Source organism: Barbus barbus, assembly GCF_936440315.1.
Source record: "Barbus barbus genome assembly, chromosome: 4".
NCBI lineage: Eukaryota > Metazoa > Chordata > Actinopteri > Cypriniformes > Cyprinidae > Barbus > Barbus barbus.
In genome coordinates, this window is record NC_136732.1 from 35,229,120 (window position 1) to 35,253,091 (window position 23,972).

General features: G+C 38.5%; 2 protein-coding genes and 1 pseudogene across 3 annotated transcripts; 1 reads left to right on the forward strand and 2 right to left on the reverse strand.

Annotated features, from left to right (window-relative positions):
- Positions 1 to 283: 283 nt before the first annotated feature.
- LOC306864998 (neuronal pentraxin-2-like) lies at positions 284 to 9,501 on the reverse strand. Its single transcript, XM_079409330.1, has 5 exons — positions 8,604 to 9,501; positions 5,991 to 6,231; positions 5,118 to 5,359; positions 3,990 to 4,169; positions 284 to 2,719 (listed from the first exon to the last, which is right to left on the reverse strand). Exons 1-5 carry the CDS (start codon positions 9,279 to 9,281, stop codon positions 2,486 to 2,488), a joined length of 1,575 nt encoding a protein of 524 aa, XP_079265456.1. The 5' UTR covers positions 9,282 to 9,501; the 3' UTR covers positions 284 to 2,485.
- LOC306868554 (E3 ubiquitin-protein ligase TRIM21-like) lies at positions 9,450 to 15,688 on the forward strand (annotated as a pseudogene). Its single transcript has 6 exons — positions 9,450 to 9,600; positions 13,498 to 14,034; positions 14,146 to 14,241; positions 14,671 to 14,809; positions 15,040 to 15,066; positions 15,160 to 15,688. The product of its transcript is annotated as an E3 ubiquitin-protein ligase TRIM21-like (transcript).
- An 890-nt stretch (positions 15,689 to 16,578) lies between these two features.
- On the reverse strand, positions 16,579 to 23,909 carry LOC306862691 (chromobox protein homolog 6-like). The gene is made up of 5 exons (XM_079405611.1): positions 23,751 to 23,909; positions 22,479 to 22,522; positions 22,342 to 22,407; positions 21,918 to 21,984; positions 16,579 to 20,927 (listed from the first exon to the last, which is right to left on the reverse strand). The coding sequence occupies exons 1-5, from the start codon at positions 23,817 to 23,819 to the stop codon at positions 19,677 to 19,679; spliced, it is 1,497 nt and encodes a 498-aa protein (XP_079261737.1). The 5' UTR covers positions 23,820 to 23,909; the 3' UTR covers positions 16,579 to 19,676.
- Between the last annotated feature and the right edge of the window lie 63 nt (positions 23,910 to 23,972).

Genomic DNA, 23,972 nt, shown 5'->3' on the forward strand with positions numbered 1-23,972 from the left:
CAGCTTTAAAAAATAAAAATAAATAAAAAATTCACATCTGAAGTAGTTATTTGAACAAAGACATGCACAAAATCTGGTTCTTGCCTGAAATCTGTTACCTACCTAAAATACACATACAATTACATTCAGATGTGTACAAGGATTAAATGAGCTAATAACCAGAAACACTGTAGTGCACAGCCTCTTGAGAAACATTCTCTCACATCTTGGATTTTCACATCTCCTGCGTCAGTAAAACACAAACGGAACAAAAACACGAGAAATGAAAGAGAGCTCTGGTGTTCAGTGTGCTGTATATTTTAATTCTCACTTTCATCTTAGATTTGAACACATTTGAACTCCATTTCAACACAGACAAAGACAAAAACAGAATGCAAGAGATGAACATTACAGGATAGAAGATAAAAATGTAAATGAGTAGAAAGTGTAGAAAAATGTTCAAGCAAAATGAGAGAACTTTATATCCAACTTCCAAGTTATTTCAAGTCATTCAAAAACAAATATATTCCAGTAAAGGTAACAATCATTTGTAAACCACTCTTTCTGAATACAATTTAATGCTTGTTAATGTACATTATTGAACATCGCAAAATGATAACTGAATGCAAACAAACAGGCATTGCACTAACAACAGAAAATACACTATCCGAAAGAAGATATATTTAGTGCTGAAACACTTTCAAAAACACAATTCCAAACCATTATGATGATCTTGGGCCGTTCAATCAAATGGCCATGGAATCTCAAACCACATGCTTATAAAACAACTGTTTGCACCAAAATGAAACCACATCCATAATAATCTCAGTTCTGTCCATCAGTGTGTGTATGTATATATATATATATAATGATTGCGCATTTGGAACATTCTTGTGTTTGAAAAGGCCACAAAGCAGGCATTTTCCAACCTGTTGCATTTTGCACACAAATAATACATTGAGTATACTCCACATAAAGCATATCATATATGCGGCATAATTTACATAAACTCTGAGATGCCTATTCAGTAACAGTTATGAAGAGAGATAGATAGATGGTGGAATGTACATATAATGGTGAGTATTATACATTCATCATACGGAATGTTTGCTGCTTTTTTTTTTTTTTTACAAATATTTTGTTGAGTAGACTTTTGTATAAATCTATATAGGCTATACATGCTAATTTCTCAGCATGAGAAGATATTCATTTGTATGTAGAGATTTGCAGATTACGTTTAACACTGAAAACAGTTCTCAGAAAGCATGTTATTGTAGATGCCACATTGTAAAGGGTTTCAAAACCATGAATTTAAAGGTTAATGTAGTTATTCTATGAAATATTGCTGAAGTATTCATCTGGCTCTTCAACTGCTCCCTTTTTGGTCTGTTCGTTCTAATTCGATGGAGTCTTATGGTGTTAAAGGGATTTTAATGGAGAAGAATTCAACCAGGACTGGTCTGACCAATAGGATTCAGTCTGCTGGAGTGATCACCATAGAAACAGTGTGATTCAAAACCATCGGGGAAAAAAACTTAAAGATCAAACATACAAAAAAATTAATAAATAAATAAAACCCTGGTATAAAAAAAACGGCAGACTAAAAGCAAACAACTTCCCAGCTGTGTGAGTGTGTTTTTTCTAAACTAATTTCAATCAAATACACTGAATAAATAACAACAAATCTGAATGAGTATGCAAATATTTGCTTTGAACTGTGTGTGTGTGTGTGTGGGGGGGTCCTTTTATCAGGCACTGAGCGTGAATATCCCACATCAAACCTTTACACTGATGCTTGCCACTCAGATGTTCAACAAGGTATAACTAGTGAATAAGATGTAAATAACATAAATAGAGAGATACTTTCCTACACTAAACTCGCCCCTATGATGCAAAAGAGATTGCTAAGCTGTTCTGAATGTCTTTAGTATATTGCTAAGGTGGTCTGGACATTGCTAGATGGAAAGGATCCTGTGATACTGGATATGATATTCTGGTCCCTAGATGTGGCTTGTCTAAGTAAAAGTGTGGTCACATAAAATTTGTGAACTTTCACTGGCAAAACAGATCCATTGTAAATCCACATAACCAATTTGAGCCTGTTGCGAAATCTGCGAATCTTGCAGAAAAAAATAAATAAATAAATCGCCAAACAATGATAAACGTTACCACAACTTAAAGGAACAGTTCCCCCCAAAATTCTATTACCACAGGTTTGATTGCTTAGAAAAATAAGAGCACAGATCTCCTCAACAAGCCAGATGACTTGAGGTATGATTCTTGTTCATATAGCACAAATGGTGTGGGACGAGTTATGCACTATTGTTTAACACTTAGGGTTGATAGTACAGTAATGATAGTTAGGCATGTTTCAGCAAACAAAAAACTCTGCCTTAAAGAAATCAGTATGACCATGGTGTGGTGTTTTGCTCTCTGATGAATCTTTGCTATCTCTGAACACCATGTCTTTGATTCTCTGACCCTTAAAAGAGCCCTCAGGAGCCCATCACTGTCTGGCACTGGTGTGATGCTCGCAATGATCGGCTGGCTGTTTGGTGACGCCTCCGAAAACCTCCACCTCACGGCTGGTCCATGGGACTACATTACCCAGCATCTCCGTGCCGCAGTGGGCAAGAGCAGAGACCTCCATGTGTGAAAGTGGCCGGTCCCACATGTTAAACTCAGACAGCTCTCCCACCATAGCCCGCGACGCCTCGAAACGAAGACCGCCCACTGAGCTCTGCAGGAGACAGGAAATACATTGGAATTTTTTTTTTTTCGAAATATTAAATAAAACGAAGATTGATGGTATTTTACAGGAAAATATTATTTCCATTTTTCTACTTCAAAATGTCACGTTTAATTCAATGTGTAACTTGAACAATCGTTACTTGCTATTTCTTTGGAATTGTTTGTGAAATTTACTTCACAAATAATAATAATAATGCCAGTGTAGTATTCAGATTGTGCAGTAAATTATATATTATTAAATTTTTGAATTGTTTTAAAAAAAATCATATTAAAAATTCTCATTATTCATTAAAATCAATGGGTGGATTAGATCAGATTTTTTAGCAAAACTCCACGTGTTTTTATTTATTTATTTACTTACTTACTTACTGTATTACTAGCCTTTATGGCGATTATCCCAATTAAATAATTATGTGCTGCAACACTGCTCTATACTTCACATACAATAAATACATAAAAGTCTGGTATATAGTGTAGCTTATTATGCATGAAAGCTATTTAAACACTATTTTAAAGACAACACATAAATAACAAGTAAAAACCGATGACTTTCTCAGAAGCATAACTTTAAAACACTTTATTTTTTCTGGTTCTTGTCAAATTGATCTATTAAGGGGGAAAAAAATATTCAGGAAGCAATCATTGCACTATTACTTTTTAAACATCTATCTATCTATCTATCTATCTATCTATACATATATACACACCCCTATATATCAGTGTTTGTGAAAAATGAATATTGTGCCACAAAAATGTTTGCCCAAAATGGCATTTAAACTTCAAATGACGATAAAATACAACAAAACTTAATTTGACCATTTCTGAAATAGTGGAACCTTTTCATTTTAGCTCCGGTGATACAAAAACATTTACTTCTTAAAAATGTGATGCAGCATTTGTCCTGAAATGTCTTTCGATTCCGATTCCCAGAAAAAGGCAGTGATTTACAAAATGAAACATCTCTGGAAACATGTTTTTTCTTATAATTGTGTTTAGTCAGTCCACAGCTTAATAGCACAACCAGAGGATGACTTTAAGCTCTACTGGGTCTAATGAAAGAATAAGCACGCTGGAGTTTACAGAGAGAGAGATGAAGAGGGCAGGGAAAGGTGGAAACGTAAGAAGGATAAACAAAAGGGTGTGTTTCGGATTTGGTTTGTGTTGATGGTGACTTTTACATGCTGTGTGAATACCAAATGCTGCTCATCTTGACCTACCACCGTCTGGCAACCTGTTACAACGGCCAACATCTGACGTACCTGTTCTTGGCCAAGTATGAGAGTTCCTCCCGGTCGGATGCTGTGACGGGTTGCCAGGTCACTTCCTTCAAGCTTTAGTTTGCCCCCTAAGTAGGCATGCCACGCTCCAGCTCTCCGGTTCCAGCTCACACACATATGCTGCCATCTGCCCACTGTTAAGTTCAGAGGTAACGGCGCCACCTACAGGATGGAGGATCAACAAAATATTCAAATTACAATCCAAAAACTAATCCTGAGATCCATGTGCTTGGATAAGACCAGCCTGCACTTTAGAAAGAAAGCCTGGCAGATTATCTGACTGTCCACTATTACAGCTAGAACACCAGCCAAACAATTCAATCACTTAAGCAGACAGTAAGAGCAGTCAGAGGTCAAACCAAGCATCTGTTCATCTTTTGCTAAAAACATCCCTTAAAAATCCAAATAGAATGTCTCTTAAACATTCTGCATCTATAACTCAACCAGTTCAGTTTGACTGCAAAACCAAGGACTCCTATGAGCCATTCATTTCATCGAATCAACAACAAACCGTGCAACCAATTTAGTCCGAATCTTGAGTGAATGACTCTTATGAGCCCATTCTTTCAAGTGCATTAAAAACAAAAAGGAACAGCACAACCAGTGAAGTCCAGCTCTCAAACAAATAGTCTCTTATGAGCCAGTTCTTTTTAATGTATCTAAAACAAACAGCACAACCAGTATTGTCCAATTCCTGAAGAAATGATGAGCCAGTTCTTTTTAGTGAATCAAAAACATTCACAATCAGTGACAGTGACCAATCCCTGAACGAATTACTCTTATGAGCCGATTCTTTTTAGTGAATCAGACACATGCGGCACATCACTGAAGTGCAATTCCTGAATGAATAGTTCCAATTAATCGGTTCTTTTAAGTCTCAAACACATAAAACTTAGGACTTAACTCACTTAAAACTTAAGTCTTAAGAATTAAGATACACATGTGACGGCAGTATCTTGTAAGGACAAAATAAAACATTAAAATCATTGAATGGTATTATGTGAAATTGCTTTAATCTAAATATTTATTCATTACAAGTATTAAGTGAATTAAGAAGAATCTGAATCATGTCTTCACGTGATTGTCAAATTTGATTCTGTGATGCTCTACCTCATTATTAATGATGAGCTCAATGGGTCCATGAACCAACTGCTGAAGCACTAATTCATGGCTCTGGTCAGTAACAGCATAAGAAGCTACTGTTCCCAAGATGCTCTTTGCAGGTTTGATCCACATGCAGGCAGTCAGAGCGTGGAGGGCTGGGATTTCCTGCTTTACAGTGGCATACATGGACGTGCTGCGGACAGGGAACGAGAGCCTGTAACCCTCTGGAAACTTGTTCTCAGAGAGACCTGTGAGAATAACGTGAGAAACAGAAAGAGAAAGAAACAGAACAAAAAAATGATTAATTAAACCTAAGCACAGAGAAGACACCACTAGACAAGGTTTCAGGTTCAATTAATGACAGCATCTCTGACCTGCTGTCGATTACCACAGAAAAATCATTTTGACTTTCACAGGATTTACAGTGAAAATGCATAACAAAATTCATCTTCTAACCACTATAACAAAATATAAGCTGCTTTTAAAGCATAGAGCTTAACTTGTTTTGAACTCTTAGGAATTATTATAATTCATTTATATTACACATTCCTTTGTCCATCCATACAGTGAAACTTCTCTCATCATTTACTTAGTCTCATGTTGTTTTAAAACTGTAAAGAAGATATTTTGGAGAATGCTAGGAACCGAACCACAATGGAGCCCACTGACTTCCATTGTATAGACCAAAAATAACTAAATACAACACTGCAGCAAATATCTCCTTTTATATTCTACAGGAGAAGAAAAAGAACGTCATACAGTGAGTAAACATTGACACAATTATCATCTTTGGATGAACTATCCCTTTAAGAAGCTCTTGGTAAAATAGGTGTTTTTAATCAATATTTCTTCCAGCAGTAAATCCAACCTCTGCCTCACCTTTCTCCAGGCTGCTTATCCGCTGGTGTACAGTGTCCAGTCCGTAGTCAATGTGCTCTTGATGTTTCTGTGTCTCTTTCCGCAGCACTTTCCTCTCTTCCTCCAGCAGTTTTATCTTTCTCTTCAGTTCTCCTTCCAGATCCTCCACTCGTCTCTGTGTAGCAGCCACTGGTGTACGAGCACTTGCTGCTTTCTGTGAGCTTGTGTCTGTGTGATTGAACGCTGGTGGTGCCATTTCAGACTGCAAACGAGACAGTGATTATTTAATGAACTTTCATGAAAAGTAGCCTAAATATTTTATGACTACTTAATGTTCTTGTTCTGTGCATAGTGATATAACAACCACACAAATGAATGGTTTATACACATAAACAAAAGGATTACACTCTTAAAAATAAAGATGCTTCACGATGTCATAGAATAATCTTTTTGTCTGAATGGTTCCATAAAGAACCTTTAACATCTGAAGAACCTTTCTGTTTCACAAAAGGTTCTTTGAGGCGAAAGAAGGTTCTTCGGATTCTAAAAGGGTAAGAAAGAGATGGTTCTTTAAAGATCTATGGCATCACTCGAAGAACCTTTTGAAGCACCTTTATTTTTATACTCAAAATGGTTATTTTGAAAACTGTTATGCATGAAACCCTGCCCAAATTTAAGATTTCATTAAACGTCCATCACGCTGAATGTTTAAAGGGATAGTTCATCCAAAATGCTAATTCTGTCATTGCTTACACCCTCAAGTTGTTCCAAACCTGTATTCATTTTTTTCTAAATATAAAAGAAGAAGCTTTGAAAAATATAGCGTTTCTGGTCCCCACTGACTTCCATAGTGTGTGTTTTTTTTTTTTTTTAAATCCATACTGGAAGTCAATGGGAACCAGCAATGTTTGGTTTCAAAATATCCTCTTTTTTGTTTAGACAAAGAAAGAAACTCATGCAGATTTGGAACAACTTGAGGGTGAGTAAACTATGACAGTATTTTCATTTTTGGGTAAACTATCCCTTTAGTAGACCCATTACAAACCATCACAACACAGTAGCCCACTTCCAGTTGCATGCAATGACAAATTCTATTCTATTCTATTCTGGGAAAAGCTCACAGTCACTGTACCAGCTAGCTTGCAGAGCTGTCATTCACAGCTGCATGAGTCCATAATATGCTTTCAGTGGAGTGTAATGTTTCTCATCTCTCCCCTGCTGTCACACATGCTGTAGGCTAGTCACTGATTGGAGAGTACCAACAATAGGCTATTCGTGGTTTACACTCTAAAATATAACTACTGTTTACCATTTAATTTTCTTTTAATGCAAAATATTGGTTATTTAATACCGTTATGTTTTATTTACCTTCTAGGACTACGTCTAGATTTACATTAGATTGCTAGATTTGGGTTAGATGGGGGTTAATCAGATGCTCTGGAGGTGGTCCTGATGATGGAGACGTAATTTGTTCCTTCTATTGCCATAAAAACTGCGCACGCAGCCTATATTTCCATGGAACCCCAATCAGGGAGGCGCATCTAGCGCAGTGATAAATCAGGGCCGAGGCGCGCGATCGTAGCCTACGTGCGCTGAAACGCAAACGATCTGCTCGCAGGAGAGATGAAGTTTAGGAGCACACTGCAGCACATTCTCCGACCTGCTCAAAACAGGCTCCTGCCACCACACTGATCGCGTTTATCAACAGGTCAGACAGTCTCTAACATCTAGCACCAGCTTGATTTTATGAACAGGTCAGTGACGTAGGCTACACTCATTTAAATTATTCAATTATTCAATTATTTTTAAATAAACTTTTTTTCCCCCTTTTTTTTTCATTTCTAAATTTAAATTATTTTTTATATTTTTGAGGTGCTTAAAACAGCGATGGAGAAAAAAAAAGTCTCATTAAATGTTTTGGTTTTTATTTATTTATTTATTTTTTAAAGAAGGAATTTTGTTAAAAATATTATCTATAGCTTATATAAACTTTATAAACAAACTTTTATCCGTCTAATAAAAGACAGTGTGACGTAACAAACTTGCAGGGAGCCATTTTGTCGTCATGTGACTTTCATATATTTTTACAAGACAAATTTACATATTTTGACGTTTTTTTAAAAGGCACGAATAAGAACAAATAGAGCAACCACAGGAAAATCTTATTCATAATTCTAAAAATGACATTTATTATAGCCTAATATTTCACAAATACTTTACCTTTAATGCTTTTTTAAATTTGATGTTTTAAGTTAATATAGGTATATATGTGTGAAGAGTTCAGATGCAAAAAAGTCTGAAATCTTTTTATAGGAATTAGCATTTTTCTCAGGAGTCTGTGCTTATGTTCAGTTATTTCACTTGCAATGAATAATGAATAGAACCGATTTATTGCAATTAAAATGAAATTACTGAACCTTTAGGCTATAGGAGCCTGCTATATATATATATATATATATATATATATATATATATATATATGTGTGTGTGTGTGTGTGTGTGTGTGTGTATAAACCAACATGATTGCAAGCATTTTTTATTTGTTATCGACCCATAAAACTGTTGATCATATCCCGCATATTCTCGACCCCTTTGTTAAAATAACGCATTTATAAGGTCTTGCGCCTTCCTTACCTCCAGTTTCTCAATGCGGTCTTTCATTTGAGTTATGGCGTGCACCAGGTCCTCCATCGGATGAGAGGTCCGCATCGAGGACCCCGCATCGTCCCGCATCATGAGTTGCTCCTTATTCTCCTCCCGCGCATCCCCAAGTCCCGCGCTCCGTTCCGGGACCCTGCGTCCCTTCAAGCCAGTCTCGCATTCCGAGAGCTTTCCCGTTAGCTCCCGTATGGTTATCTGATCCGCGAGGATCTCATCCTTCTGCTGCAGGACGGTCTGCCGGAGCTCCTCGGCGGTGGTGCGCAGGTACCCCCAGTCCTCTCCCGCGTATAACGACGGGTCGTCCGCTTGTTGCTGAAAGTTTTTGGGGTTGCACTCACCGGCGGGGACAGGGGTGCAGATGAGTCTGCTGTAGGTGACCTGCTGCTCGCTGCCTCCGGTCCCTAGTCCCGTTAAACCGTAGAAGGTTGGCGCCTCCGGTCCTCCTCGTTCCCTGCTGGTCGCATCGGTACCGTGAAGAGTGTCCAGCGGTCCTGCTCGGGCCACGGACCCGGTGGAAAACGCCTTCCCGGTTGCGTCCGGTGAGAGTGAATGGTTGTGAGCGAGGGGCTGCGCGGCGGCCGCGGATGCCGGTGGAGATCCGCTGTGAACCGCGGCGATGATGCATATAACCGCTCCGATAAACGCCACCATCCCGGCGGCCAAAATGACAACGATGAACTTCAGGGTGGCGGTTAAAAAACAATCAGTGATAATACAGTTGGATAATAAGAAACAAAAGATAAAGGGGAGATATGGACCTTAAGAGTGAGTTAAGTTCATCAGTAAATTCTTCAACGCACGAAATCAACAGCTTCTGTAATGAGCCTGTTCTCGCGCAGGACGCGTCTCTCTATGTCTCCATCTCGGTATTACCGTGGGGACAGCAAGAGGTGGGGGCTTAGCTTACACATCGGGGTGGGCTGCACTTGCGAGGGAGGTGGAGGCAGCACCCGCCTCATGTCAGACCAATGTAAGCTAGACATACAGCCTAAAATACCTGGAGTTCTTAGGAAAGCAAGTATGCAGGATACAAGACAGGTGTCTGCGTCGGTCTAACCATATATCTCATCCATACTAACTCTTATCCATATAGGGAGACTGAGAAAAAAAATGAGTACATGATCTAAAACATTTTTTTTTGTTTTTTTAAAGGTTTTAGACTAAAATTCTGTCATAATTTACTCAACCTTGTTACAAATCAGTATGAGTTTCTTTCTTCTGTTGAACACAAAAGAAGATATTTTGAAGAATGTTGGTTTGACGGTAGCCATTGACTTCCATAGTATTTTTTTTCCGTTTGCATAGTATTGGTTTGCAATGCAAAACTTACGGTTTCATCAATGCCATTAGATGTTGAATAGCGAACATTCTCACAATGTAGGCTACATATCAGATTTTCAAAATTCATTGCAACATTTCTGAAAATATATAGTTTACAAAAGTTTATAAAAACCAAAAAGAGATGGCACATAAGGATAATGAGATAAAAAGTCACAATTACCTTTTTTTATTTTGTGGTAAAAACACACACACAAAAAAAATATGAGATGTAAACTCAGAATTCAGAAGAAAAAAATCAGAGAACATCCCGCAATTCCAAAGAAAAAAAAATATATTGTGAGAATGTGAGATAGGCCTAAGTGTTTAAATGACTTGAAACTGAGTTTCTAACAATAATAATAAATAATAAAAATGTTTTTGTAATAAAAACAAGTTGTGCCAACATATTTGTACACCCTCCTGTCCTCATTAATGAGCATCCCAGCAGGTAAGTGTGGAAACCTCGGAGTCCCCTGTGATCCCACACTGTCCCTGGTGAAGCGTGAAATCACGAGCACATGCAGGGGGAGATTAGTGTCCTGGATAAGCATGACCTCATCATTTCACATGCAGCAAGTCTACAGGGTCACCCTTTTATGTGTAATCCACCTCCACACACACACACTCACACACACCACGCGTGAGGAGGATGAGAAAAATCGTGCATGAGACATCCAGGCCCACAGCAGAAGATTAACACAAGATTTATATCAAATAACCCCTAACGATCATGTTTTATGTGGGGATTTCTGTCTTTCTGGAGGCTTTAAGTTATTTCAAACTTTAAATAAGAAATTGTTGATGGTGACTCCAATTCAGCTGTTTTTGCCAAGTTCCCAAACACTCTGGATTAGAGATGGATTCAGTGATGGAAGAGTGGCTCTTTTATTTCAAAACCTCCTTGATTAAAATAGCATTGTGTTGGTGTTATTGCACAATGAAGTCACATCCAATGAGTTCAGAGATGTTTGATTGGATCAAAGTGAATAGGAAGATTTTTAAACGTGTATGAATTCATCCTGTTATTGCTGTTACATAGGCTAATCAGAAAAGATGATCTGGTCACGCTCTCCTCATACAGCCACCATCATTCTCATATAGAAAATGAACATCCTCCAACACAATCCCTGTTCTGTCTCTTAAAACATCTGCCATGATCGTCCATAAACTTTCTGTGAATTCCTAGTAAGTCGAGTGATTAAACTCCTATTATTGAGATTTATTGGCCACAAGTACAGCCTTATGGGCCTGGATTTGATTCATTGTGTTCAGTGGAGCTTGTGGTTGCCAGCTGCTGTTTTGGAAAAATGTGCAGCAGAAGTAAGAGAGGGAGAGGAGAGGGAATACTATTCCTGATTTCATTAAAAGCTAAAGTGGAACAGCAGTCTAAGAATGGAGTGTGTCACTCGAAAACAGAAAGACCAACTGTGCTGTGTAAGAAAGACTAAGAAGGCCACTGCCTAGATATATAAAACCTATCTGAGTACAACTGGATTTAAAAGTAGTACAACAACATTTAGCAGCATAGCAGGTTATGCAATATAACCTTGAAAGTGGCCTTCTAAGATGGCCTAACATAGATGCAATGTATTCTCTATACTCACTCTTTTTAATGTACAAATTAAGTGTCCTCACAACTAATGGCATAATAATAAACCCTCTTCTCTTTCAGGGAGCAGATTGTTGTTCCTTTTAAAGTGTTTTAGTGCTGGCCTCTAGTGGGCTGTAACATTAGAGCCCTCTGGAAATTAAAACAGCTTGGACAATTAAAGTTGATGCTTGGGTTGGTTTCCACGCAGATTAGTGTTTGTTCTTGACTAAAATGGGTTTTTTTTCAGTGAAGCAAAGACAGAACTAGCCTATTGTAATCTAAGATTGGAAAAATCTGTAAAAGTAGCCACAGTAGCCAATATTAAACTTGCATGTACCGTGAAAAATGGCCGCTTTAATCACAACCACGATTAACTTTAAAATCTACATGTACATTATATCAGAATATGCTGAAACAATTTTTATGCATTGACTTCGAGTTTAGAAAATGTGTGAGGAGCTTGGGTGAGAGCTTTCAACGAAAGTGAAACTATATATCACGAACTTTAGACAAGAGATTGTAAATTTAGACATTTTAAAATACAGATGTTTAGAGATATTCATTCACACAGGTATGTGATGGAAATATAATATGTCATATTTTTTCAATGTTGTAATGAGAGGACAATTTATAACGGTCCCTTAAAGAAGACTGGCTGTGGCTGGGGAATGTTAAACAAATTACTGAGTCAAAAAACATTCACTGCACTAAAATGGAATGAGAATGTTATTAAAAGTAGGCTATATTTTGCATATGTATTTTTCACAAGCTTTAAAATATGTCATAAGATCAGAAACAGGACATAAGCTGCCTGCAGACATAGGCTACTTCAAAAACAGCAGTGGTTTGTGTCAGTGTGTATATGAGATAAAACTACTTAAAGTGCGCTTATTATGAGTTCTATATAACCCATAACAGGGGCCCCTATTATGGGTATATAAAGGTTCATGTTTTGGTTTTGGGAGTCCCCAACAACAGGTTGATATGCATGCAAGGTCAAAAAACACTTTCATTGTCTTATCATATGCATTTATTTTTACCTTATTTGCTCAACGACTCCCAAATGATTCGCTCAACTATTAATTTTTCCAAACCCATCCTTTGCGTGATGCTAATCTGCGGTGATTGGTTGATTGTTTTAATTTCATCTCGCCTGTAATGCCTGATAAAGCATCAGTTTGTGAGCACAGTACTGCTCCAGTGCATTTTTACTGCTCCAAAAGCGGCACCTAGTGGCAAAGAATGAATTTGCATTTTCATTCAGACCAACGCGAAAAGACCAACAAGTGGGTGGGCAATATGCTAATGTTTCATGTTGACGTCAACATGAAACGGCTTGGGATTCGTTTTAAAAACGACTTGTTTCAATGATTCAGACTCAACTCTTTCTTTTGAAAGACAATAACTTTATACACGGTGCACTTTCAGATTTAAAACTGTATAGGATATTTTCATTCACTTAGAGCTTTGTTAAACACTGCATGAAAGGTAATTTTCAAAAATCCATAATAGGGGCACTTTAATGTTAATTTTTTAACATAAGTTTTTTTTTTTTTAATTTAGGAAGAGTAGAAATGCCAAAACCCTATTGTAACTTTACTCTCTAGCAGAAAATGAAAAGCTTAAGAACTCTAAACAAGTTTTTTTTTCTTGTTACTTGGTAATGTGCATGATTTGTGCTCTTTAAAATCAGCTCATATGGTCATGATTTATACTGTGAAATGTGTGTTAAGTGTGTTTTGACTTTTTTCCTGAAAAGGCCTAAAGAGCAATGGTTGGAATCTTTACCAACACCACCCAAACAAAGAGAGGCCAGGAGAAAGAATATAGACATACCTCCATGTAAGTCGGTACAAGGGAATGAATGATTTGTTAATTTCTGTATATTTTTATTTATTTATTTTACAAATGTTTACAAATGTAATGCAATCTTTTCATCATTCGTCTTTCTTTCAGCCCTGACATCCTCAAGTGGTCCTCTAACTGAGGAACTTCAGTGTTCAGTGTGTCTGGATCTGTTCACTAATCTGGTCACCATCCCACATGGACATAGCTTCTGTAAGAGCTGCCTGAATCAGTGCTGGGATGAGAGTGAGGATTGCTGCTGTCCACTCTGTAAAGAAACATTCAGTAAAAGACCAGACCTCAAGATCAACACAGCGCTCAGACAAGTCGTGCAGCTCTTTAAAGAAATGTCTGGTGTGACAGCATCTGAAGTACTCTGTGACATCTGTGATGATAGAAAGCTGAAAGCCCTGAAGTCCTGCCTGGTGTGTCAGAGCTCTTACTGTGAGACTCATCTGGAGCCACATCATGAGTCCCATGATTCAAAAAACACAAAATGATAAACGCTGTCGAAAATCTGGAGGACTTTATATGCGAGCGTCATGAGAGAACTCTGGAGCTGTTCTGTAGAGATGATCAGACATGTGTGTGTTCAATCACAAGAACCACAACACTGTTCCTCTGGAGGAGGAGAGTGAGGAGAAGAAGGCATGAGTTTCAACAAATATTAAAAGGTTTTAAAAATAAACCTTTTTTGTTGCTGTTGTTTTCAAATAATGGAAAATCTATAAGTTATCCATCTACTGCATGTGTTTATAGACTCAAGTGATGAAGATGCAAGCAGATGTGCAACAGATGATCCAGGACAGAATGAAGAAGATTCAAGACATCAGACACTCAGCAGAACTCAGAAAAGTGAGTATACAAAAAATGAAAAATTGAAATTTTGTTAATCAGAATGGTTAAATTTGCTTTGTAAATCAAGGTGCTTAATTAAAAACAAAAGTAGAATTTGTTGATTATATTTGTTGACTGATTGTTGTTAGCAAAACAAGGAGAAAGAGAAAGCAGACAGCACTGAGCTCTTTACCACTCTGATGCGCTCCATTGAGAAATGCTGGAGAAGATGGAGGAGAAGCAGCAGAGAAACTGGAAGAAGTTCTCATTGAAGAGCTCAATCACCGAGCTCAAGAGGAGAAACAGTGAGCTGGACACAGCTCTCACACACTGAAGATCACCTCCAGCTCATACAGGTCAGTGTCCTCTATGCTCAAAGGAAATGTAGAAAATCAAAGGACAAATCTGTTCTTAATGTTGAAAAATGTATCCTTTCTCTTCCTGTAGCGTTACCCATCTATGTGCAGACCTTTTACCACTAAGCAGTGGCCTGATATCAGTGTTAACACTCCTGTGAGTCTGAACACCATCAGAGCAGCTCTGACTCAGCTGCAGCAGACTCTAGATGAGATACTCAGTCAAACCGGTAACTGAATATCCATTTGCCATTTTATCAGTTCTTGCATTACCTGGGCTGGGAAATAAAGGGAGAAATCAAACTTAACAAGCCACATGTCACAAATCTCAGCTGCAAAATGATAAAGTATAATTAGATCAAATCTGAGAGTATCGTTTTTTAAAATACCACAATCAAGATGCACTGAATTCTTTAATAATACAGAACTGATCATCTTTTATCATCATTTGTCTCCACAGAGTTTAAGAGGATGTGCTTATATGCAGGTACACTGTTTGATATGCACAGATCTCTGACGTTCACAATAGCTGAAGTTCATAAAGTCTTTAAATACATCAAAAATCTTCTTTCTCTTACAGTGGATGTGACTCTGGATCCTGATACAGCTAGTCCTATACTCATACTGTCTGATGATGGAAAACAAGTGAGCTGCGGAAACATTAAACAATCTCAACCCGGAGAGATTTGATTATTTTGTCTTTGTATTGGGGAAAGAGGGATTCTCCTCAAGGAGATTTTATTTTGAGGTGCAGGTGAAGAAGACTGAATGGAGTTTAGGAGTGGCCAGAGAATCTGTCGTAAGGAAAGGAAGCATCACACGGAGTACAGAATGGATACTGGGCTATATGGCTGAGGAATGAGGATGTATACAAGGCACTTGGAAATCCCTGGCTTGTACGCTCTCTGAGAGTGAAGCCCCAGAAGATAGGAGTGTTTGTGGATTATGAGGAAGGTCTGGTCTCCTTTGGACGTGGAGTCAAGGTCTCATATTTACTCTTTCACTGGCCAGACCTTTAATGGGAAACTCCATATTTTTGCCCATCAGAAAACAATGATGGTAAAAATTCAGCCCCACTGATCATCTCACCTGTCAATTACCATGAATGAATATGCACCTCATATATGAAAAAACAATATCAAAAGGAAATTGTCTTATTATATATTTGATAGATATCACAGGAGCAACCATGATGCTGGTCTGTCTGTAGGCACGAGTGCCACATGTATCAAAACCATGATGATATTCAGACCAACAGCATGACTGTGAGATAATATGTTATATGTTAACAATTGACGGTAGCCATTGATTTCAGCAATATTTTTTTTCCACACTATGGAAGTCAATGGCTACCGTCAACCATTTGGTTACCAACATTCTTAAAAATATTGACTTTTGTGTTAAGCAGAAGAAAGAAACTCATACAGGTTTGGAACAAGTTGAGGGTAGATAAATGATGACAGAATTACAATTTCTGTGTGAACTATCCCTTTAATAACAAGCAACTCTGAATTGGATGGAGGCTTACCCTCCCCCACTTTAAGTGATCTGTTATTACTCCAGGTCCACTGCTTTTCAATTTTCCTCAGAAAAACCTGTTTCAAGCAGTCTTAGAGAAAGAATGGCCACACAGCCCCGCTTCTCTTCACCAGAAAAAACACTGACACTTCATCATTAAAAAAACAACAACAACGCTGTGAACACAGACTAGTGGAGTAACATAAACACTGAAATATCTCAGAGCTCTTATTAATATCAATGTTTCTTTTTACCCATCTTTACATGTGAAAGTGAAATTGCATGTTAACTTTTGCAGCTATGTTGATTACACGAAATTAAATGGCACCATCTGAATAAAGACTTCAATAAACTGAAACAATGTCTGGTCTGGAAAACTGCAGAATACACTGATAATATTTCATCTTCCATACATTCCCTGAATTCAACCTGTGTTAGTTTGTATTGATATGATCAGTATGCACACAAATGAACACGGAATAATTTGCAAAATCACAAATGCAATTTCTTTATTAAAACAGGGTCAGTGAGCTTAGCTACACTTCTACTTCAAAGACGGTACAAAAATGGCCATGATTTTCAACACTTTGTCAATTACAAATCTGTACACAATACATAATCAAAAGAAAGAATATGGCTGAAAAAAAACAACTCAAAATCAAATCCATTTTATACAGGTCAATGGGAGAGTGTGTCCTTAAAACATCCCCATCATGGAGGTTTGAGCTAAACTGTCAGCAGATGTGGAGGAATAATAAGAGTCAGGATTCAGCGGGATAAACAAAATGATGCCCTGAACTCAGAGCCAATCTCCTGACTGGGATTTTGAGAGGAAATCTTGATTCTCAATCCGTTTCAATGCACAAGTCTTGGAGTGTTGGTTAAGTGGGATTACAGGGGAGGCCATAGGGATCAGAAGATTCAGTGTTTGCTGAAAATATAAGGGCTTTAGGACCAACAATGCTGGTGCAAGCTGCAGAGAGCAGGACTGAGAGCTTGATCTTGATGACATAAATAGATATTCACAAGCAACTAAATAAAAACAATACAAGACCAAACAAAACCATATAGTGTTTAGAGAAGCTGCAAATTTCATAAATGACTTTAACCTACTCTGAAACAGACCAAAAATGCAATCCAAAAATGAACACATTAATGAGATTACACATTGAAGAGCTTCCATTTAAATAGCAACATCACATAAATTAAGGTTAATTAATGTAATCTAGAGTGGCGCTTCTGGCGATTCATTTTTGAGTCAATCAAGTCCTGACTTTAAAATAAGGTATACAAAAGGCATGTTAGACAGTGAGAACAAGGCACGCCAAGAACATAAGAGAAACTACACTATGAGCTCAGTTTATGACCCTAAGAATAGCCCTAAACACTGTGTTTGGCCACAGCAAAAGTTTCCATATCAATGGCATCACCATCCACTTCATCAGGCTAGTGCATTTCGCTTGTGCCTATTCTTATTTAAACTCTTGACACTGGCTTGCATCAAGGCCCAAGCCCATGGGGTTTAAACTTCAGTTCTCATTAAACCCTAACTGGAGGTTAGAGACCGTTCCAACCACATCAGGATTAGATCAAAAGCTCACTTTTCCCAGAAGGCTCTTTGGCAAAGTCTAAGCAAATACTCTTTCTTTGGATTCAAAGTCGCATACTCCACACGCTCTCTGCTGAGATTTATGTATCCCTGTCGATAAAGAGAGAGCAGGATGATGCTAAAGTGAATCCTGTGGTGACTAGGAGACAGTTGTGTTCGAACAGGAAGCGAGAGATAGAGCGCTAGATGATCTTATTGACTTCATTTGAGCTCAAAGCTTTTTTGCAGCACAAGAATTGAAACTCTTCTACAAAAGAGCACTTCAGTTAGAGACAAAAGAGCTTAATCTGAACAAATATGTCTAGAAAACGACATTAACATGAATGCACTAGTCATTAAATAAACGTTAGTGTTCCTTGTCAATCAGTTAACAGAGATTTCCAGCTAAATTAAAGGGGGGAAATCTAGAAAAAGCACAGAGGGAACTCAGAAAGAACTCCTGGATTAGATTCCTGGAGTTGAACATTGAGCATTATATCTGCATTTCATCTTAGCAACAAAAAAAACTCCTGTTCTTCATTCTCTCTCCTTCTCTCAACTGAGTATTTCTTACTGTATAACTATTTACAGAAACCTTGGCGAAAGGGACAGTGGATAGGACAGCACTATAAACACTTGGCAGATAGGTATGTCGGAGCTAAAACATACGCGTTTGGCACAGATGGTTGAGTTGTTGACCACAGATGTTGTTATTCTGCTTCATTATGAAGGTGGCTGTGCGGAATGGGGATGCTTAAAGGTGGAGGAGTTTGTGTCAGGAGTCCTGCCATTTGCCAAAGTCTAACTAAAAATAAAAATAACCAGGTTCCAGAATTAACTGACGGGTGAATTGAGAAAGTTTTATGGCTATAAATATTTATTACAAGCAAAGAAACTTCATTCTGCTGTTCTAATGACAATATAGTTGATTTCCTTTTGAATAGTCAACAATTACTGCAGGTAATTTCACAAAAAAATTGTCCTATTGAAGTTCAATAAATTACCAGCCAAATTTACTATTAATTTTAGAAATTTGGACCCTAAAACACACTTTTAATATAATACATAACTAAAAAGGTTGAGCCCCCAGTTGTGGTTTACAGCACAATTCAATGTTATTGATGCTATACATAATACATTCACTCACAGAAATAATTGAAAATGCCACAGTAAATAGAATCCAGTATGAAATTGAGTATGAAGATGCAGATAATACTTGGTTTATATTATATACTGCTGTTCAAAAGCTTAGGATCAGTATAATTTTCCTTCTTTTCTTTTTAAGAAATTGGTACTTTTGAGCAAGGATGCACTAAACTGATGAAAGACTTACAAGTATATTGTAACAATTTTTCATAATATTATTTTTAACTTTATATTCATTGAAGAATTCTGAAAATATGCATCAAAGTTTCCACAAAAAATCTAATGCAACAACCGTTTTTTACATTGATATGAACATGAAATATTTCTTGTGCACCAAATTAGGATGATTTCTGAAGCATAATGTGACATTGCAGTAATGGCTGCTGAAAAGTCAGCTTTGCCATCATAGATATAAATTAATTTTTAAATGTTAAAATAGAAGACAGTTCTAAATTCTAATAACATTTGACAGTACTGTTTGTACTCGTTTAAAAAAACAATACAAAGATCTTACCAACACCAAACTTTTGAACAGAAGTGTATACATATCAGTAATGATATAATATACAGTATATGGAATAAATACCATACAGGAAGTTGCTTGGCACATCTTCAAAGAAGCCATTGGTGAGTAAATTCATCCTTAGAAAAGTCCATGTGTTCAGATTAAACACAGTGAGCCAAGAGACATTCTTTCATGGTTATAAAAGTCATGGCACAGTGTTGTAGAGCGGACAGCTTGGCTCGCATGAGCACCAGGCAGCTGAAACTGTAAACAAATGACTAACAAACCTCCTAAAATCTCTTCTGAAGGCTGGAGGAAGTCGTATCTGTGGGGTCCGCACTCATGTTTTGTTGGGGTGGTGCTTTGGCTGTTTCGTGTCGTGTTGAGCTGATATTTTTTTGGGGTAGCAGGGAGGAGGAGTAGCGGACGGTGGATGACAGAACTCCTTGATCGTTACGGTGAGGAGGTTAGCTGTGATGTCTGTGACGACCACATTGGCACATCGGGAGGTCATGTCAGGATGCCAGTCCAAATTTTCCTCTTCCTCCGACGGTTCCTCCGACACGGGCACCTCTGGGACCTTGAGTGGATGACGGCCAGAGAAGGGATGGCGTCGCCGCAATCGCCTGTCGATTTCATGAGGTACGGAAAGGTCCAGGATGTGTTCGTTGTCTTCTGACGATGACGAGGCAGAGGACGATGAGGAAAACATAGGAGAAGATGGAAGAGCAGAAGGACCTGAGCTGTTTTTGGATGCTACAGGTTGAGCGGCGAGTTTGTGAAGGGCAGGATCTTGGGCCTTGGTTGCAGAGGCCTTGGGTGGCAATGTGGAATGCTGGGATTGGGTTTGTGGCGGGGAGGGTGGCTCGCCATCTGAAACCTCCGAGCTTGAGTTTGACGGAGGCAGTTCATCAAGAGTCTGACCTTTGGACACGTCCACCTTTGAACTTTGGGAGGAAGAGAGATTGTTTGTCGTGTTATTACGACTCTCTCCACTTTGAGTCTGGTTCTCGGCATTGCTCAGGGAGTGAGAATCGAAGAGTTTCCCAAAAACAGGAAACGCAGAACTTCTAATGGGAGGCTGGATTCCTCGGTAAGACACCTCTCCAAACCGCTTGTTTTTCCCAATCACCCTATTTCGGGATGGAATCTTCTGCCGCCCGAAATGGGACTGCTGGGTGGAAGGCACATGTGTCCTTCTACTATTAGCAACACCGCCATTCCCAGCCTTGTCAACCACTTTGAGGTTCAGAATGACCCGTCCTTTCTTCACTTCCCTGGGTTTGACTTTACGATTCAGAATGCGGACAGTTTCTGAGAAAGGACTGACTGTCGGACGGGCTGAAAAAGGACTGGAGGGGCCGACTGTCTGGTCTGGGCGGGGCAAGGGCCGACGTGCCATGCGATGGCAGCGGTGAATGTCTTTCTTCAGTTTGGGCTGAGCGGTGCCCGATTGCAGTTTAGCGTTAGAAGGGGCAGTTGGGGTGTAGACCGGTGCAGCTGAGGGTGGAGGAAGCTTGGAATGCTGCTGAGGACGAGTGTGCTTGAACTCCGGGACTCTTGAGGAAGTCTCTGCAACCTGCGCTCTTGACTAAACAATTGGGAAAAGTCAAAAATTATTCACTTAAAGGTTTAGTTTACCAAAAAATGAATATTGTGTCATTATTCACTCACCCTCATGTCGTTCCAAACCCATAAGACTTTTGTTTATCTTCAAAACACAAATGAAGATATTTTTGTCCTTCTATTTAAAGTCCATTCACCCAGAAGCGTACACACTTGACGCGCAAGAACCAATGAGGTTTGTTATTGAGAGTCACGCAAGAATATTTGAGCTTTCAAAAGAACCAATGAGGATGCGTGTAAAGCAAGAATGTTCAAGCTTCCATTTGCTAAATTTGATGTGCTCTGTGTATGTGCTTTAATCAGTGTTTATATGTAAATTAAAGCCTAAATTAAATCTGTTCAAAGCACACTTCATAAGATTTGGATTAAACTGCTTGATTCAGGACCTGATACAAGTGTGGTGAAGAACATGTTTTGAATTTCTGATACTGAGGTGTGTGCGGGAAGCAGGAGAAATAAATTAATCCTGGCACAATCGCAAAATATAAATATCTAAATACAAAATGCTCACTGATTTCGGGTTGTACATGACATCAATGGAAAGAGCCTTGCTTTTGCCTGCAGCGACAAGGTCAGAAGCATCACGTGTGTGCAAACTGGGTAAAAAAAAACCTTTGACACCTGAGGGAGAGAGAATCAAACTGAAACAGGACTGAAATATCCACGAAGATCTCTGCATGTGGAAATGAAAAATTAGTCCTGCGCAGACCTCTATAGCCGACTTTAATTGGAGGGACAGAAATTGCTCAGGTTTCATTAAAATACCTCAATTTGTGTTTAGAAGATAAACAAAAGTCTTATGGATTGGGAATGACAGAATGGGAATGATGACAGAATTTTAATTTTTGGAATCATTTTTAATAGTTTAAAAGCACATTTCCAAAGCAAATTAACTAGATGACTTTGCACACCATAAAATAAATTTATTTCCAGTCAGTTGGTATAGCTGACGTACCTTCAGAAGTAACGTTTTAGGTTTCGGGCCTCTCTTTTTAGGCCCATACATCTCCTGCTCCCGCTCTCTGTGTAAAAATACGAGGTGTTCAAAAGGGTTTGTGATTATGTCAGTGTTTGCACTGTTTGTGGCAGTTTCAAACATCCTCTTGAGCAAAAGCATGTCTACAAAGTTTTACTTCAGACTGTGACTTGAGTATTCATGTGATGTGGCTGCAGATGTCTGCGTGAATGCTTCTTGTGGGTATGCAGGAAAGAGATGATCTAGCTCTGAATCAGGGAGACCACTTCAAACAGAAGCGCCAACTGTCACAAACGAATTTAACGCTCATGATCACGAGTTGACATTTTGTAGAAGTCCATTTCCTTTAAATATGTTAATCAGGAGCAAAAATCTGTTTGCAACAATAAAACACACAACTCACTTTTGTTCAAACGCTGCCACGAGTCGTTCATCTAGGATGTTCTCCTCAGGTTCCCATGTGCTGTACCTGCAAAATATACAGATAATTTAACATCCATTATAAAACTTAGCTAATGAATCACATTTCTGTTCACTTACTTTATAGCCCATCCTTTCCATTTCACTAGGTACTCCATCCGTCCCTATGGAAAAGACAGATCAGATTCAGTTCCCAACATTTCTGGAAGATATCTTTTATTGCCGGAATATTTCATTAGGATCACCCGGCCATTATTTACTCTCCTTCCTGCGGTTAAATATAAATGTATATATATATAAATGTATTTATATAGGCGTATCGTCTCAGTGTCTGCACTTGCTTGGCCATTTGTTGTGGAAAAATAAGGAAAGTGTATTCAATTAGTATCAATTAGTATTTTGTTAGATGGGTATAAAAAAAAGCTTAGTTTTTTTTTTTGGTGTTTTTAGCTTTAATTGTTTTTAGCTTTATTTTTTGTTTTTCATTTAAATGTTAAGTTTTGAAATTTTGTTATATGCACTTGTCATTTTTATTTAATTTCTTTATTTTTAAAATGTGTATAGGTAGTATTTATAAAGTTTTAGCTTTTAGTTTTGGATCTGTTTTTAGTTGTTTTAATACTACAATTGATTGCTTCTGTTGTCCTCATTTGTAAGTCGCTTTGGATAAATAATAATAATAATAATAATAATAATATCCATTCAGTAATTAACTGAATGCATGCGCATGCGTACTGTAACACAATATACAAAAAGTTCTTTCATGTATTTAGTATGAGGGGATGCTGGTCATTTTGTTCCCTGAAAATAAAAACGCAGGTCGCACTGAAAACAAAAACAAACAGCGAGGTGAACTCAATAACTAGTGGTTGCTACGCGACGCGACGCCACAGATACTATAGAACGTAAACATTCCATTATAAATGTTCGAAACTATCATCCTTCAAACGCGCGAATTGCGCTGTCTGGCTGATTGTAACGCACTGTAAAGAGCTCCTCGGCTTAAGCTATAGACCTAGCGTTCTAGATGGGTAGCGTCTGCGGTGTCGATGGGGTGTCAGACGAACCAGCCTTTGTCAAAAAATTTGCACTCCGGGCAGACACAAAAAAGCTAACGCGCTAACAGCACCAGCTCCAGCTAGCGTCGCTCCAACCTAAACGACCTTACGCAATACACCGAGCTAAAAAATGAGCAACCCTGTCAAATTAGCGCCATAAAAAAGACTGCATACACAACTGCGCGTAATACGAGCGGTTTTATGATTGCATAGGAAAGCATGGTGCTCTAATGCAGTTCAGTGCACTGCGCTCGGTCCGCAGGGCTGAAGTTTAGTGCGTCTGTAGGCCGCAGTGAAAGGAAATAAAACGAGTTTTAATGTTAAACACACTGACCTTACGGATGCGGCGCTTCAGGATGGCCTCAGCGGCAAACACTCGGTCCCCTGCCGCAGACAGCTCCATCTTTAGTGGGACAGCAGAGACGGGTTCTTCCGCGGAAGCGATGGAGAGATCCTGCGGCGTGGAGGAGTGAACCAAACACACGCGCGCGCGCGCCTCGATCACAGAATACACTGATCTATAGATAATAGACATTAGGGGAAACAGAGTAAAAGA